At 39.7% G+C, this 19,488-nt stretch overlaps 1 protein-coding gene across 1 annotated transcript; it reads right to left on the bottom strand.

Annotated features, from left to right (window-relative positions):
* Positions 1–12,853: 12,853 nt before the first annotated feature.
* LOC141217049 (gap junction beta-4 protein-like) lies at positions 12,854–19,073 on the bottom strand. Its single transcript, XM_073665739.1, has 3 exons — positions 18,898–19,073; positions 17,099–18,109; positions 12,854–15,013 (listed from the first exon to the last, which is right to left on the bottom strand). Exon 2 carries the CDS (start codon positions 17,886–17,888, stop codon positions 17,100–17,102), a length of 789 nt encoding a protein of 262 aa, XP_073521840.1. The 5' UTR covers positions 17,889–18,109; positions 18,898–19,073; the 3' UTR covers positions 12,854–15,013; position 17,099.
* Between the last annotated feature and the right edge of the window lie 415 nt (positions 19,074–19,488).

Here is a 19,488-nt window from a genome sequence, read left to right as displayed (position 1 = left end):
GAAATGCTTCGGGCCCCCGGGACACTCAGTGAAGAGCATCGGGGAGGCACCCCAAGGCATAGGGGCTGGGACTGGCGGTAGGACGCCTTGCAGTGGACCGCCGAGCTCGATCCTTATAAAAGCTTTTTAACTGCAGCAGCTTTAGTGGACGCTACTGGAGCTGGAATTACGCGGCTGCTGGCTTGAGACTTGCCCTCCAATAGATCCTTGTAAAAGGATTTAAAGTGTATTCATTCAAATTAGAGAAACAATTTAAATTAAAAAGCTTAGACCTGCCTCCACCGCAGGGGGGCTCGCTCGACCCACCAGCGGACAGGCACCAGTATTGGGAGAGGGGGGCTGGCCGTCAGGGTCCACCGCAGCTCTGGCACAAACCCGGCGACACAGAAGTCGCACGGGCAGGAACGGACTGGCCGTGTCGGCTTCGCACTTTTTTGGTTTTAGAAGGGCATGACATGCCTATATCTGTGTCTCCCCCTCCTTTTACTCCTCCGCCTCTTTTCTTTTCGCATGACTATATGTACTTGTCACTTTTCGATGTGTTAGTTGTGTCTTCTGAGCAGTTTGTCAGCTTTTGGAAACCTTTGAAGGTGTTTTCTATGTGTTTCTATGTGTTTTTGTTTGCCTGCCATTGGTTTTAACGGTGTTCGACGGTGTTCGACGAACAGTTCGACGAACAGTTCGGCGAACATACGGGTGTTCGACGAACCGAACCGAACTTGAACACTATGGGATGGCTCAACACTAGTCAGCAGTCTTCCCCATGATTGTGGAGACTACTGAAACAGACTAAGGGACCTTTTTAAACCCTTAGGAAGCCTTTGCAGGTGTTTTTTGTTAATTATTCTAGTTTACTGGAATAATGACGTTTGTGTTTTCATTGGCTGTAAGCCATAATCATCAACATTAACAGAAATAAAACTTGAAATAGATCACTCTGTAATGACTCTATATAATATATGAGATTCACTTTTTGTATTGAAGAACTGAAATAAATGAACTTGTTGATGATATTCTATTTTTGTGAGAAGCACCTCTCTCTCTCTCTCTCTCTCTCTCTCTTTATATATATATATACAGTACAGACCAAAAGTTTGGAGACACCTTCTCATTTAAAGATTTTTCTGTATTTTCGTGACTATGAAAATTGTACATTCACAATGAAGGCATCAAAACTATGAATTAACACATGTGGAGTTATATACTTAACAAAAAAGTGTGAAACAACTGAAAATATGTCTTATATTCTAGGTTCTTCAAAGTAGCCACCTTTTGCTTTGATGACTGCTTTGCACACTCTTGGCATTCTCTTGATGAGCTTCAAGAGGTAGTCACCGGAAATGGTTTTCACTTCACAGGTGTGCGCTGTCAGGTTTAATAAGTGGGATTTCTTGCCTTATAAATGGGGTTGGGACCATCACTTGTGTTGTGCAGAAGTCAGGTGGATACACAGCTGATAGTCCTACTGAATAGACTGTTAGAATTTGTATTATGGCAAGAAAAAAGCAGCTAAGTAAAGAAAAAAGAGTAGCCATCATTACTTTAAGAAATGAAGGTCAGTCAGTCGGAAAAATTGGGCAAACTTTGAAAGTGTCCCCAAGTGCAGTTGCAAAAACCATCAAGCGCTACAAAGAAACTGGCTCACATGAGGACCGCCCCAGGAAAGGAAGACCAAGAGTCACCTCTGCTTCTGAGGATAAGTTTATCCGAGTCACCAGCCTCAGAAATAGCAGGTTAACAGCAGCTCAGATTAGAGACCAGGTCAATGCCACACAGAGTTCAAGCAGCAGACACTTCTCTTCAACAACTGTTAAGAAAAGAATTTGTGCGGCAGACCTTCATGGTAAAATAGCTGCTAGGAAACCACTGCTAAAGATAGGCAACAAGCAGAAGAGACTTGTTTGGGCTAAAGAGCACAATGAATGGACATTAGACCAGTGGAAATCTGTGCTTTGGTCTGATGAGTCCAAATTTGAGATCTTTGGTTCCAACCACCGTGTCTTTGTGCGACACAGAAAAGGTGAACGGATGGACTCTACATGCCTGGTTCCCACCGTGAAGCATGGAGGAAGAGGTGTGATGGTGTGGGGATGCTTTGCTGGTGTCACTGTTGGGGATTTATTCAAAATTGAAGGCATACTGAACCAGCATGGCTACCACAGCATCTTGTAGCGGCATGCTATTCCATCCGGTTTGCGTTTAGTTGGACCATCATTTATTTTTCAACAGGACAATGACCCCAAACACACCTCCAGGCTGTGTAAGGGCTATTTGACCAAGGAGGAGAGTGATGGGGTGCTACGCCAGATGACCTGGCCTCCACAGTCACCAGACCTGAACCCAATCGAGATGGTTTGGGGTGAGCTTGACCGCAGAGTGAAGGCAAAAGGGCCAACAAGTGCTAAGCATCTCTGGGAACTCCTTCAAGATTGTTGTAAGACCATTTCTGGTGACTATCTCTTGAAGCTCATCAAGAGAATGCCAAGAGTGTGCAAAGCAGTCATCAAAGCAAAAGGTGGCTACTTTGAAGAACCTAGAATATAAGACATATTTTCAGTTGTTTCACACTTTTTTGTTAAGTATATAATTCCACATGTGTTAATTCATAGTTTTGATGCCTTCAGTGTGAATATACAATTTTCATAGTCATGAAAATACAGAAAAATCTTTAAATGAGAATGTGTGTCCCAACTTTTGGTCTGTACTGTATATATATACGCAGTATATATATGTATATACAGTGCATTGTGAAAGTATTTGGCCCCCTTGAACTTTTCTACCTTTTGACACATTTCTGGCTTCAATCATAAAGATATGAAATTCTAATTTTATTGGGAAGAATCAACAACAAGTGGGACACAATTGTGAAGTGGAACGAAATTTATTGGATATTTTAAGCTTTTTAAAAAAATTAAAAACTGAAAAGTGGGGCGTGCAATATTATTCGGCCCCTTTACTTTCAGTGCAGCAAACTCACTCCAGAAGTTCAGTGAGGATCTCTGAATGACCCAATGTTGTTCTAAATGACTGGTAATGATAAATAGAATCCACCTGTGTGTAATCCAGTCTCCGTATAAATGCACCTGCTTTGTGATAGTCTCAGGCTTCTGTTTCAAGTGCAGAGAGCATCATAAAGACAAAGGAACACACCAGGCAGGTCCGAGATACTGTTGTGGCGAAATTTAAAGCCGGATTCGGATACAAAAAGATTTCCCAAGTTTTAAACATCTCAAGGAGCACTGTGCAAGTGATCATATTGAAATGGAAGGAATATCAGACCACTGCAAATCTACCAAGACCCGGCCATCCCTCTAAACTTTAATCTCGAACAAGGAGAAGACTGATCAGAGATGCAGCCAAAAGGCCCATGATCACTCTGGATGACAGCTGAGGTGGGAGAGTCTGTCCATAGGACAACAATCAGTCGTACACTGCAGAAATCTGGCCTTTATGGAAGAGTGGCAAGAAGAAAGCCATTTCTCAAAGATATCCATAAAAAGTCTCGTTTAAAGTTTGCCACAAGCCACCTGGGAGACACACCAAACATGTGGAATAAGGTGCTCTGCTCAGATGAAACCAAAATCAAACTTTTTGGCCACAATGCAAAATGATATGTTTGGCGTAAAAGCAACACAGCTCATCACCCTCAAAACACCATCCCCACTGCCAAACATGGTGGTGGCAGCATCATGGTTTGGGCCTGCTTTTCTTCAGCAGGGACAAGGAAGATGGTTAAAATTGATCGGAAGATGGACGGAGCCAAATACAGGGACCATTCTGGAAGAAAACCTGTTGGAGTCTGTAAAAGACCTGAGACTGAGACGGAGGTTTATCTTCCAACAAGACAATGATCCCAAACATAAAGCAAAATCTACAATGGAATGGTTCAAAAATAAACGTATCCCGGTGTTAGAATGGCCAAGTCAAAGTCCAGACCTGAATCCAATCGAGACTCTGTGGAAAGAGCTGAAAACTGCTGTTCACAAACGCCCTCCATCCAACCTCAATGAGCTCGAGCTGTTTTGCAAGGAAGAATGGGCAAGAATTTCCGAGTCTCGATGTGCAAAACTGATAGAGACATACCCCAAGCGACTTGCAGCTGTAATCGCAGTAAAAGGTGGCGCTACAAAGTATTAACTCAAGGGGGCCGAATAATATTGCACCCCCCACTTTTCAGTTTTTAATTTGTTAAAAAAGTTTAAAATATCCAATAAATTTCGTTTTACTTCACGATTTTGTCCCACTTGTTGTTGATTCTTCTCAAAAAATAGAATTTTATATCTTTATGTTTGAAGCCAGATATGTGGCAAAAGGTAGAAAAGTTCAAGGGGGCCAAGTACTTTCACAATGCACTGTATATATATATAAATCTGACTTAGCAGTGCTTTAGGCAGTAGAAAATATTTGCATTTGTATTGATATGTCTGTGTCTGTGAATAATTGTAAATTTTAAGCCTAAAGTTATACAGAAAACTTGGTATTTGCACTATTAAATGTTCTTTGGAACATTTTTGGTAAAGCAGATGGAATAACATACAATTGATCAGTTAGAACTTGAAGTTTGGAATGCAGGAATGTTGAGATGATATTATTTTATCTGACGACAAGAAACTGCTATCTGGATAAATATTGTCAAAGATTTATTAACAGTAGGAAAATATACAAAAGAGTAGCAGGTGCTTAGTATGGTGGTATTATTTAGAAGTTGAAATGCATCTTTCACTGGCATATAGTGCCAGTAAGGCCCTCTTTAAACCTTGTTTAATATATGCAGGTAAAGCTCCCAATGTATATGTTATGTTAGAATAAGAATAGTGATAAGTGATAAGAATAAGAGATAGATGCCTCCTTCTACCATGACGTTACTCGTAGACCATAGTGGCATTAGTTTAAACCCTTTGTTTTTGGGGTTTTGTCTTGTTCAGTGTGCAGTAAATATGTCTCGACAACGTGATACTTCAGGTCATACTTTCGGTTTCTGATGATGGGCCTGAATGAGGGCTTGTTTTTTGCGTGGTGAATTGTCATTTTTTTGGTATCAGTTTGGGGTACATGTGTTGACCGGATCACATTTTATTGGATACGTTTTAGGGAGGGTCAATTTATAGGGAGGTTTCAATTTAATTTCATGGTGTTTACTATGTTGAAATGAACAATCTCGTATAAATCCCAGCCACGATCCCATCAAATGGACTCCTGCCCAGGATCACATACAGTGCAAGCAAAACATAAGGGAAATACTTGGTGTGAATAGGGCCTAATATGGCTGTGTGTAGTGCACCATGCTAGACCGCAACCATACTATTAGATGTGCTTCTTCTAAGTGTACCCCACAAAGTACTGACACCTCATTCTCCTTCAACATCACAAAATTGAGCAGGATCTGATATAATAAACATGAGGTGAATATATATGCATAGCAGGTGAATTAAGTATTGAACACGTCACCAATTTTCTAAGTAAATATATTTCGAAAGGTGTTATTGACATGAAATTCTCAGCAGATGTTGGCAACAACCCATCCAATATACACAGGCAAAGAAATCAAACCATAGATGTCTATAAATTAGGTTATGTGTAATAATGAGAATTGACTCGGAAAAAGTATTGAACACATGAAGACAGAGGTGCAAAAAGCCATGGAAAGTCATGACACCAGCTGAAATCTATCAGTAATTTGAAAGCAATCCTGCCACTTAATGAAAAATAATATCAGCTGATTCTACTGATGGCTTATAAAAAGGTGTCTCATTACCAAGATGCCACACAAGAAACATCTCATGATGTGTAAAACCAGTGAGCTGTCTCAAGACCTTTGCAACCTTATTGTTGGAAAACATACATATGGCAATGGTTTCAGAAGAATTTCTAAACTACTGAAGGTTCCAGTGAACACTGTTGGGGGCCATAATCTGGAAATTGAAACAACATAATTTCACAATAAACCGGCCATGACCAGGTGCCCCCCACAAGATTTCAGAGAGAGGAGTGAAAATAATTTTCAGAAGAGTTCAGTGAGGGCATATATTTTTATTCTTGAGCATTATAATGACACTGCTATTTTTATGGGCAGTGTGTCGGAATATGCTGTAGAGGACCGGAGAAGATGTAAACCTGCAGAGACGAGCTGTGGATGTTAAACATCATCATGGTGTCTCAACAAGATAGAGAAGAAAATAAAGAGTACAACACCAATCATAGAAGATGTCGCCTATAAGGTTCCTGGATGTAAATGTTTATTTGTGTTATTAAATATGTCTAATCAGCACTTTGGTTCCTGTAAGATCTGCAAGTTGATGAAGACTGGTAAGAACTACTCCCAGTATCTCTGTATCATAGTTAATTATGTACTGGGAGTTGTAGGTTCATACAATACAATTGTACATGGGGCTGACTTGACACTACAATTGATTCTGCCGATTGATTTTCTGTTGTGATGGTTTTCTGGTGCTGTACTGTTCATGTACTGATGGTGGTTATGGTGATGTATTCATGTACTGATGTTGGCTCTAGTGATGTATTCATATGCTGATGGTGGTTCTAGTGATGTATTTCTGTACTGCTGGTGGTTCTGATGATGTGTTTATTTACTGATGATGGTTCTGTTGATTGATTTGCTATACTGTTGCTGGTTTTGATGCTGTATTCTTGTAGTGATTGTAGTTCTGTTCATGTTCCAATAGTGGTTCTGGTGATGCATTCATGTACTGTTGGTGGTTCTGGTGATGTATTTCTGTAATGATGTTAATTCTGGTGATGTTTTCCTGTACTGATAGTGGTTATGATGCTGTGTTTCTGATCTGTTGGTGTTTCTGGTGATGTATTCATATGTTGCTGGTAGTTCTGGTGATGTATTTTTCCACTTTTGATGGTTCTGGTGATGTATTCCGGTACTTATGGTGGTTATGGAAATGTATTTTTGTACTGTTGGTGGTCTGTTAATGTATTTTTGTACTGTTGCTGGTTCTGGTGAGGTATTCCTGTACAGTTATTGGTTATGATTCTGTACATGTTACGGATCCGGGTTGTGGAACCTCTGTGCTGCTGTGCAAGGAGGGGCCAGAGGGGCGTGACTAAGTATCTACTCAGCCCGACCAAGGTCGCACGGCGGCTCAGTCAACTCCGCGAACCAGGGAGGAACCAAGCAGAGGGACCAGGTGCCACTCTGGGACCGACCTTGTATGAGAGCAGGTGACTCCCACGGGTCAGAAGGCAGGAACTGACCGGTACAGTGGATGAGCTTCGGCAGGCTGGCTGATGGGTGGTCCGGGTTGCCAAGCAGGCTGATTAGGCAGATAGTCAGGCGAGTGTTCCGGGTAGGCAAGCTGGCTGGCACAACAGGTAGCTGGCAGGTGCTTCCAGGTAAGCAGGCAGGCAGGCACAACAGATAGCTGGCAGGTGCTTCCAGGTAAGCAGGCAGGCGGGCACGGCAGGTAACAGGCAGGTACTTCCAGGTAAGCAGACTGGTGGACAAGGCAGGTAACAGGCAGGTGCTTTCAGGTAATGCAGTCTGGTGGGCACGGCAGGTAACAGGCAGGTGTTCCGGGTAGGCAAGCTGGCTGGCACAACAGGTAGCTGGCAGGTGCTTCCAGGTAAGCAGGCAGGCAGGCACAACAGATAGCTGGCAGGTGCTTCCAGGTAAGCAGGCTGGCGAGCACGGCAGGTAACAGGCAGGTGCTCCCAGGAAAGCGAGTGAGCAGAGCCCATAGACAGACTGGCGGACTGGACTGTGGACAGACTGTTGGGCTGGATAGTAGTCAGACTGGCGGAATGGGCTGTAGAACAGTCTGGCGGACAGGACTGACTTGCAGAGGACCTGAGGGCTGAAGCAAAGTAAGTAACACAAAGCAACAACCTTACACGGGCACCTCCATATTGGAGGAGGTACCTTTTATAGGGAAAGTCCTCCGGCCATTTGCCCGGGACTTTTTAGGACGGTGCGCGCGGCCCCTCTAAGAGGGAGGGAGCACGCGCCCTAAGCACAGAGCCAGGGAAGCTGCGTGCACCAGCAGCAGCTTCAGGGAGGCCGGAAGACGCCGGAGTAGTACCGCAGCGGTAAGGGGGACGGCGTCTCTGCCTGGCAGGAGGCAGAGACACCGATGCTAAGTACACATATAGCAATCCATAACTTATTACATAATGTGATACATGGCTGTGTTAATAAAGTATTGTGCTCTCTGACAAGTTAAGGATTACATTTGTATTTTTGTTAGGAGCATTAATTATGAAATAAAATAAGGCAGTTGAAACGCATCAACACCAGACCATTGTCCTGTTTGTGACCTGATTTTAATGTAAATGTAATAAAGATTTTTTTCTGCTGTATTAGATTAATTTGGCCATGCCGAGGGGCTTGTGGTATCTCCGAAACCTATGCAATGGTGGATGCCTACAATGGTGAGCTCATCTAGTTTTCTTCTTATGTGATTTGAATACTTGTGGTCATATTCTGAATAGCTTTTATTCCTGCATTTCCCAATGCTTAAGCAATAGCATTCAGAGAAGCAAGAAGATAAATGAGTCTGCACATAACCATAAGAATGCAAATCGCATACTGTATGAGCAATCACATGATGACAGATCAAACCAGCAAGCACTGGGCATCATCTACAGTAAGTACTCTAATCACAGTTCTCCCTGCCTGTTTACAGCTTCTCTGCCTATCACTATCACACCAGTATGACATTGATAGGCAGGGAAAACTTTTCTGATTAAGTAACACTATGGTTCTGGGTGCTGCGCATTTCCTGTCTCTCTGTCTGCACAAGCTCATAAGAAGCATGCAGAGGATTCAATGGAAAGTCGTGCAATTCACAAGATGGCAGCACACTTACATTGTAAACTAGGCATGTAAATCAAAAGTTTTTAGATATAAACTGACTGCTTTGATATCAAAGAGGGGCCAATATACTGTTCTTGCACAAGGGTCCTCTTCTATCTGTGTCAGCCACCTTCTGCTTAGGATTACAATTACACCCAAAAATACCAACTGACCACATTTGATTATGATAAAAAAAATAAATCACAGCAGGAAAAAAGTTGAATAATGGATAAAATTACTCTTGCTGGAACCCTGCAGTTTGCATATTCATTTATTAACAATTGTGCTGATTTTTCTTTAGCATGTGATTTGTTGATGATGACCTTAAATCTTTCCTATGACTATGCTAATTCTAAAAATACACAGATTGAAATTAATGTTTTCCTGTGTTAATATTAGTTTATATATTTTTTACACACATAGATGCTGGTTTAGCTTTAGCACAAATAACAATTTTCTATTAGGTGATGAATATTTGAATTTTGAATATTACTTAACTTTTCCGTGGCATTTTCAATCCACAAAGCAATTGGAGAACAGATTATAAAATTACATCAGTCTAAAACGTAAATCAGAACACCTGCAACCCCCCCCCCAAAAAAAATAATATGACAAAAGTGAATCTTGCTTTACTGTATATTAGTTGCTTTTTTTTTCACTATTTCCATTGACATTTTAAAAGATAGAAAAACAAACTTACCTGGTCAGGGGAAATTAATCACATACAATAAACCAAAGCAGAAAGGTGTCCGAGACAGAGCTATGAGATGAAATGCACCTCGCGTCAGCATGGCTGCCTGAGTTCTCATGGTATATTGTTCCCCTTTTTAATGCTTTATTGCTTCATTGATCCCTTTGAAAATTATCCATATACTGCTGTCCATATTTTTTTCCATGTGTATCCACTGTGGGTTTTACCTATTCATTAAGTGTCTGCAGTTATATTATATTACAGTACATTGTACCCCTTGCTGCTTTGGTATATTCAATGTGTGTATTTTCTCCCAATCAGGCAGTCTATGCTCCCTCTATTTCATCCTTTTTGAATTACCTTGCAACCCTATGAATATTTATGACACTTTCTTTTATGTAATGATCTTAATCTGTATCTTATAAAAGCTTTATAAATTATATTATGTAATCTAAGTCTTGCTTTTAGATTTTTAGTGTGTTGATAGATGGTTAAACAATATCAATCAGAGCTATCTCCGGTCACTTAGAGGCAGATGAGAGCTGTACATACTGGTATCTGCTGCATATGGAGCAGATGTACGGTGCCCAGGGCGGTAGCCGTGGGCGAGCTGCTGCTTCTCCATGCCCTGGCACCCCACAAACACACAGTGTCCCAGTTCATAAGTAGTGTATTGTGAATGTTGCATTGCACTCACTTTTAGGCTGGAGGCCTCCGCTGTATCCACATCCTTAAGTCCAGGATCAACCGCACATACATCAGGTGACATCCATCTTGTTATAGCAAGTTCAACTTTACTGGATAGTTCAGATACAACAGTCTTTAACACACAGTATGGGGCACAGCACCCTCCGGTTCCATCTTCATCAACACAGGACATTTCAAACTCCTGCTCACATTCAGCTTGGACTATTCCTACATATGATCATTCTGTCAGCCCCAAGGATTTCCTGTCCTGCCCCACAGCACACTTGAGATCCATTATACTTCCCTCACGCATTTCCCTGTCTGGCTACTTCTGTATGTAAGGGAATAAGGCACACTTCCTAGTGCCTAGCTCGGGCCATAGGATGTTATGGGAATGTCCGCACGAAATTTGGTACGACCTCATGCTGTCAGAATGCAATGAACTCCACATGCCTACAGCCCACTGCCACTTGGACTTCCGCTTGACACGAACCTGAAATACTAAGACTGCTGAGACCCGCCCACTGTATTATCCAAAAAGTCCCATGTAAATAAAACAAGACTCAATCTTAACCAAACTTTTTTCTTTTAATGGGTGGAAGTCGGTCACAGCTAAGGGGGCGTGCGCAGCATGTAAGTAATATGAAATGTCAAATCAAGGCACTATTGGCCAGCAGCAAGCACTAATCGTTATGCACAAGTCAGACTTCATATATAACAAACACTATGATGGTAAAACAAATGACCGCAGCTGTGACTTAAATACAAAACACAATATCAACCAAAACACAGTGAACAAATAGGAAGGTAAGGGAGGGAGGGTGGGACAACACAGCCTCCTGGTCCTCCTGCTGTGAGAAGAGAGACAGGAAGAAGCAGGGTCACTATTTATAAAGGAGGAAACCAGGGAGGAGAAAAAGGACCATTGGATGAAAAGCAGGAGGGGAGGGGAAACATCATGGCACAATAAACTTAACCCCTTAAACGGAGCACATCAGTCAGGGGGCATACAATGCAATATTGAAGTGACCCTCACACTTTCTGACTACAACCAGGAAATGTTTCCCCTTTTTGCTTGAACCACCCCCTCCCATGCTGAGCTGGTCCCAAATATTTAACTGTATCCCATCCTGTTCCTACACTGTAGACTATATCTTATACACTATTAGGCCCACCACTGCCTATCTGCCCTAATATTCCTATCTGTCACTATCACTAACTAAGCCCTAAACTATGTTCTATACTGTCCCTACCCCTGAGCTAAATGTGCCAGGTTACCTTAGGGATTACCAATACAGTACCCACCCCGCAGCATCAGTACTTATAACACTCTATGCATTTTACATTATAGTATAAAAACACAATACAACCTCATATCAAAAATTCACACTACTTTTGTTGTCTTCAGGGGAAGGTATATGACAGTCCCTTCATACACTTACACAGACTCAGCTGCACCCAACATGTGGCATACATGTATGGCGGATGTCGGGAAGGGGTTAAGGTAGAATTTCCTACAATAACGTAGGATATAAAATATTGCTGTATATGGTTGTCATTTGTTAGAAGATTAGTATGCTTTCTCCTTCCTTCAATGTTTATGTTGCACATTAATTGAAAGCTCAGAAAACCCCTTTAATATCTAGTAATGATGGATATTATCAAATTATTTATGATTAAAAAGTTATGCAGTGGAATGGAAAAAAAAATTGCAAGGTTAATTAAAAATATTTTTGTTTAATTCTGTTTTATACTGCTCATTGACAAGGTCATTGGCCACCTTTGCAGTCCCTATAAACGGTGTCTGGTCTCTTAGGCAATGAGCCCAGCGCTTGCAAACACTTTTCTATTGAACTTGTAAGTGCTGTTCTGAAGCTAAGTGTATTGGAGAATCTGGCCAGCTTCAGTAGCGCTGAGCTCTTCCCTGAACTCCATGGGCCCGGTCCCAGTCGCACCTTCTGTGACCATATTCATTACACTCCTGATGCGAGCCATGAAAGAGGTATCATTGTGTGTGAGAACACTTATGGTTTCATTAAGAGTAAAATGATGGTGTACATGTCACAATACATGTCCTCTCCCTGTCTTTAAAAGTTAAGAGATATCTTCTTCTGTGACTGTGTCTATGCACCACTATTTCGCTGAATATTTTTTTTTTTAGAAAACAAGGGTCCCCATAGCAAATATCCTAAGTACACCATTGACCAATAATTCTTTCAGCTTAGTTTCTCTTGCTTTATATCATGATAACCTCGAATCAGCATTGGTCAATTTGACAACTTTCCTTAAGGGCTCATGCAGACGACCGTATTTTTGGACAAAACATCAGATTGCACTCGGACCAATGTTCTTTATGGGGCCGTGCACATGTCTGAACCTTTCCTCGGACATCGTTTACCCAAGGAAAAAATCTCAACCTGTCCGATTTGCATCTGAAAATCAGACTGAACTCAGCCATGCAAGTCTATGGGTCTGAAAACCAGACTGCACTCAGATGAAATTGAGAAAATCGGAATGCAGTATGATCACATTCAGTGCGATTAGCACAATATGAATGACTTTCTTGGATGAGAAAAAATGCGGTCGCGTGACCTTAGCCTATAGCATATCCACATTTTACAAATGTCACAAATTATAAATAACGACTGCATCTCTTTGCCAGAAAAAATACTTTATTTTTGTACAATACAAAGATTATAATACCACTTTGTAAGGCAACATAAAAAGGTGGAAATAAATAAATGACAAAATAAATGGTTTTCGTTTGAAATATGAGCAATTATAGATACAAACAATTATTCAGTAACAGTGAGTGATAAAAACATTGTTATATTACACAGCAAGACAACGTGTAACTTGGATATAATAAATATAACTTGCAGGTCTAAATTCCAACTTGATAACATGTTTTGTTTCTTATGTAATACTGTATATTTGACAGATTCAGGCATTGCACTACCAAGTATGCATTAAAAGGAATGTATCAGAAGATTATTATATTGTTTAAATCAGCTTTATTATTTTTATTTGATACTTCCTTAGGGCTTTCCGTGAAAAAAAACGCAGTGCTTTACAGTACCAGTAAAGTGAATGAGATCTCTGAAATCTCATGCATGTGCTGCTTATTTTTTCCTTGCAGATTTGAACAATTTTTTCAAATCTGCTCCCTGTCAATTCTTCCAGCATTTTTCACCCACTCAAATGAATGGGAGAAAAAATGTAAGTATAAAATGCATCAAAAATGCGCATATTATATGCAGTGTTTTTCCTGCCAACACTCTGTTCTTTTGCTGCAGAAAAATCTGCTGCAAATACTCAACGTGTGAACATACCCTTAGTCATTAGAGCATAGACAACATGCTGAAAATTCTTGATCTCTGCAGCCCTCTTTTCAGCTTTGTTAGGTAAACTAGAATAGGGTTAGTAGGATCATCTCATTACCATCAGATGGTGGGGATATAAAAGGGTTGTACGAGATTAGAAAACCATAATTGCTTTCTTCCAGAAAGTACAGAGGATGTGGATGGAATTGCATCTCATTCCCATGTACTCTTAAGCACCACTCCAGCACTTTTATATTACAGTACAGGAGTGGTGCTACTACTCTAAGTTCCCAGACCCTAGTATTATACTTACCAGCTGCTATCTTCATGTTTTATTGGCGTCACTCTGGTTGTCATCTGCAGTTTGTGACCTCCTGGATCACTCCAGTGTTTGTTGGGCAAACCGGAAGTCACTTCTCAATGTAAGTATATGAGAGATAGAACGAGGCCAGAATGAGGCTCTCATAGACTTTCAGTGAGAACTAGTGACCGTTACCTCTGACTTCCAGTCAGTTAGAAGCTGCGGTCACAAGATGGAAGTGTGGGACTGGAGCGACGCTGGGAACAGATGAAGACAGCGGTTGGTAAGTATATTACTAGGGTCATTGAACTTAGATTAGTAGCACCACTCCAGTACTGAAATGAAAAAAAAAATGCTGGAGTGGTGCTTCAAAGGTTTGGTTTACCTCTGCTGTCCCGGTCTCTGCAGGTGCATCATCATTTCCTAGAAACTGTATTAGTCCACTTTCAGACCATGAACCTCCAGTTATTGCAGCTGCCATAAAGTAAATATACAGAAAACATAGAAATAGGCTCTAGATGATCTTTTTAACGTAATAAAAAAATACATAAAAAAGAAATATGTAATTAAATACATATCCCTTTTTAATTTTCCTATTTTTTATAAATAAAACTTGCAAAAATATAATGGTAAACACAATAATAAATTTGCCAACACGGCAATCAAGTATAGATTACAATCCTGATCCATGTGGTATCATGGTGATATAAAGCAAACAATGAAGTTATTACTTAGCAGAGAGGAAAAACATATCCAGTTTCCAAGAAGTCATAATACTGTGGAAGAAATTAGTATAAAAATTAGATAAGACACTGGGAAGAGAAATAAAAAGGAACTCAATGCTTTCAGAATTTTTTATCTGAGCAGAAAAATGGATAGCTTACCATTGACCAATATGGAAATTAGACTATAATGTTATGATGGGGATGTAGAAATGCTTGCTGCCAGAAACGTTCTTTTTAACCTCTTCACGGCATATGATGTATATTTATGTCATATGTTGTTTTCTTTTTCCTGTGAGCTCTGACGTTGTGCCCGCATCTTTCCCCACACATTTTAATCAGCTGTCATGTGCCTTTAACAGCCGCGGGTGGATCGGAGCTCCACTCATAGCTGTTAACCGGTGATCCCGGCCGCTTATAGGTGCCACTGTCATGTAATCGCGGGGCGCCGATGAGTTGTCATGACAGCTGAGGGGAAAAAAAGTTTTAAAAAATATGAAAAAAAGAAAAAAACACATAAGTTCAAATCACCCCCCCTTTTGCCCCATTGAAAATAAAACAATTAAAAAAAATCACCAAAACACATAATTGATATCTCTGCGTTCAGAAATGTCTGATCTATCAAACTATAAAATTAATCACATTGGCAAGCAGCGTAATGAGAAAAAAATTGAAACCCCAGAATTATGCTTTTTTGGCCACTACAACATTGCAATAAAATGCGGAGGTAATCAAAACATCGTACATATATCCCAAAATAGTATCAATAAAAAATGTCAGCTCAGGCAAAAATAATAAGTCGTCATCCAGCCCCAGATCCTGAAAAATGGAAACGCTACAGGTCTTGGAAAATGGCAACAAATGCAAAAACTTTTTTCAAACAAATATCTGATTTTTTTTTTACCACTTAAATAAAATATAAACTGTACTTTTTTGATATCTCTATACTCGTACTGACCTGGAGAATCAGATTCCCAGGTAAGTTTTACCACATAGTGAACATGGTAAATAAAAAAACGAAAAAACAATTGTGGATTTGCAATTTTTTTGCAATTTCACCACACTAGGAATTTTTTTCCCATTTTTCAGTACACTATATAGTAAAAACAATGGTACCATTCAAACGTACAACTCATTCTGCAAAAAAACAAGCCCTTATACGTCTATAAGGACAAAAATATAAAAAAAAGTTATAACTCTTGGGGAAGGGGAGGAAAAAACGAAAAAACAGAAAATTGTTATGGCGTGAAGGGGTTCAACTACTTGAAAGTTTGTGTCTATGTTGTATTAGAAGATGATGCTTATGTTTAAGCGTAATTACTGCTCAAACAGATATATTTTAACTATACTAGAACATAACACCTACCCCCAAATTTAATTGTATAATGCATGTTCCACTTTGTTGTTTAAAAAGTTCAGAGACCTTTGTGCAATGATGTACCCTTTAAGTTTATGAGTGGAACCTTTAGACTCTAAATAGACGATGAGATTAAATTCAAGGAATGTTATAAAATGTCACAGTTTGGCAAATCTCCCAGTTAGGCCATTTACCTCTCCATGATGTTTCCCATGAGCACACTGTGATGCATGAGCTACATAAAGTCTAGGCAAGATAGAACAGGAATGTCCTTGAACATCACATAAAAGAGCCTGTTTTGTCTATTTTTCCATGGTGAATTATAAAGCATATTAGTCATGACCTGTACATGCAGTCTCATTTGCCTGTACATCCAGTCCTACCTGTGGGCACAAAGCAGGGGGAGCCAAGCAGATTGATATATAATGTTGTGGAAAAAAATTGAGTACAACTTGTATTTTAATTTTAAAAAGTCTGCACTATATATATTTAGGAGTCCAGTGGGTGGTCCTAACTTGTGATTAACACCTACCTATGCACATTCATTGAGTTAAAGCTGTCAGTCACTGAATTGGACCACTCACTAGACACCTTTTTTCATAGAAAGTGGAGAAAAAGAAATACAAGGTGTAATAAATATTTTTCCGCAAAAATGTATATACATTTTATCAGCTGTTTAGATCAGACACTCTATTAACAGGTTCTCTTTAAAGTGTTAACCCCTTTGCTGTAAAATTTTCAAATTGTCTCTTCAGAGAGGAAGAGGTCTAGAACTCTAGTGCCACCCATAGGAAGTAGCAATCCTAAAAGTCAATATCGACTCTCTAATGAACCTTGTCACATGACTCAGGATAAAAGCCAGAACCAGAATCTCAATTTTATACCAAGTCATGTGACAAGGCTTGTTGGAGAGTCGATATTGACTTTTAGGATTGCTACTTCCTATAGGTGGCACTAGTGTTCTAGTCCTCTTCCTCTCTGAAGAGACAATTTGCATATTTTCCTGAGGAGCATTGCAGCTTAAAAGTCTCCTCACCTTGACATGCTTAACATGTCACTCTCAGTGAGGATAAACGTTACCCCTTGTATCCCGCTGTAAAATTTGAAATTATTTGATTCCCACTTTACATCCTTTGTGCTGGTTCATGTTATGAGTCATTCAGTCAATATATCGGCTGTATTGTGAAATTCATTACCTCATTTTAATTTAGTTTCAGACGGTGTTATATGAATGCTTGGCAACATGTCTATCTTTTCATTCAGCTTGTTGTTGACATGAAACATTTCTTGTTTTTGGAGATATGCAATAACATCTTGAGACTGATTTTGTTGTGTCAGACGTTCACGACATCTTTTACCGACCAAGTATCCTATCTCTATTAGGTTGAGTACAATGCAAATGATAGTAGTTATAACCATAAACAGGGTGAAAATGTTTTTTTCTGTGGGTCTTGATATGAAACAGTCTACAATATTTGGACATGGTGGTAATGTACACTTAACAATAGAAGGAAGATAATAGTCCTTGTAGATGTGATGAAAGATGTAGAGGAACACTGAATCCACTGCAGCCTTTATTATGAGGCTAAAAAGGTAGGTCCACCATAAACCTCCCCTCTTTTTACCTGTGTCTATGTATAGTCTTCCACAATCCTCTCCCTGTCTTTGCTTATGTTTTCTTTCTCGATCTTCCCTGTATGCCACATGCATCATGACAAGAAGAGAAGGGCAAGTAACCAGAATTAGCTGGAGGGCCCAAAGCCTGATGTGGGATACTGGAAAGTAGTGATCGTAACAAACATTAGTGCAACCCGGCTGTTTTGTATTACAGTCAAACTCTCCTTGCTCATCAGCCCATACTCTTTCGGCAGCCACTACATATACCAGTAGTCTGAAAACAAAGACCACTGACATCCAAATACGTCCAAATGCAGTAGAGAAATGACTTGCTCCACTGAGAAGTCCTTGGAAAATTCCCCAGTTCATGGTTTATCTGAGAAAAAGTTCCAACTGCTGTCGTCTTCTGGTTCTTCCACTGGTTCAAAAACGTTGCTTCTTCAATATCATTATATACTTAGGTATATGTTGCACGTGTATATACATTTTTTGACCATTTATAATGCATTCTGTCGTATTTTGTACTTGATAGTCTAATAAACAGTGATTTTTGTATCACCAAACTGTTGAATCACTGCTGTGTTCATTATCTGTAATGATAAAGGAACATAGGTAATGCATACACTGATCACCTGTCTAATACTGTTTAGGTCCCTCTCGGGCCACAAAAACAATTCGGATCTGTGAATGCCACAAGACCTCTGAAAGTGTCCTATGGTATCTGGTGTCCCATGAATAGATGTAGTCAATTGAACATTTTTCACTTTTAGCGGCTGCTAGGCTGTCAGATTTAAGTGGTTAATCAGAAGCTTCTTCCATTTGATTTTATTAATCATTCGCTGTTTACAGGGGTCATAATTGGAAAAGATTGAAACTGATGACCAGTTAGGAATTTAAATGCTCAGATCTTCTCATATTTGCCTGTATTATGTGTTTTCAGATGTTGATTGGCATCAGAGCAACTTATGAGGCACTCTGTCAGCCTTCACAGAGTTAACAAGAAAAGCAGACTTAATGGTGTATCTATATCATAAATAATAGTATACTAAAAAGCATACTACACAAAGTTTACAGATGAGTGGCCAATGATTGGGCAGAATTATTCTCCATGTATAAATTTAATTACTGCATGATCATATTAACAAAGCTTCTAAGTAATTATAATTCACCCACTCGGAAACACGGGTTTTCTGATAAGCATTACATGCACTGAAATGGCAAAGTCATCTAACTTAGTCCATTTATTGCCCAGTGTTCGGTCCTTGCTGTGACTTAATACATGTACATTTCAGAAACATAATTTAAAGTACATTTCTTAAACCTTCTCTACTGACAATTATATGTATTTTAGCTAAGAAATAGTGAATTAAACACTTACCTTAACAGTGGGCTACAATGTTCCCTTGGGAGTAGATGCACTGTATCACGTTGCCATATTAAATTTAAATGTAAAAGAGCGTTTTGTAGACTTTCTTCAATTGTAAAGAGGAGACTCAAAGTCCCAGGGAGTGTCTTTTTTTTTTCTAAATCAAACAAGCTCAAAAGAAACCGGATCTTTCAGTTTTACAGCCAATCTGTGGGAAGAAAGCAGGTAGAGGAGTGTTCTGTAACTCCTTAAGAAACACTAGTGAATGCTTTAACCCTTTAATTACAGACTAAAAAGTTGCATTGAGGATTTAAAGAAACATTCTTTAAAAGAGTAAAACAGTAACATGTTATAAAGTTGTGGTTAGCAACCTGCTCCCGAGCCATTCACATAATCATTTTATGTTGAGTATCTATTAACTGCATACCGAACATAATATGGTCAATGGTCCCATTTCTGCAAACAATTCTTAAAATGGACAGACGCACAATTGGAATCCGTTTTAAAAAAATCACAGCGTGCAAATTCCAATTTACATATTAATATTGCCAATAGAAGTCAATGGAGATAAAAGAAAATAGGTCTGATAAAAAATCTCAAAAT

Source organism: Phyllobates terribilis, unplaced genomic scaffold (genome assembly GCF_046119375.1).
Source record: "Phyllobates terribilis strain yellow unplaced genomic scaffold, ASM4611937v1 Scaffold_2__4_contigs__length_985480577, whole genome shotgun sequence".
Lineage (NCBI taxonomy): Eukaryota > Metazoa > Chordata > Amphibia > Anura > Dendrobatidae > Phyllobates > Phyllobates terribilis.
Note: the sequence above shows the minus strand (reverse complement) of the source record. Positions and strands in the feature narration are given on the sequence as shown.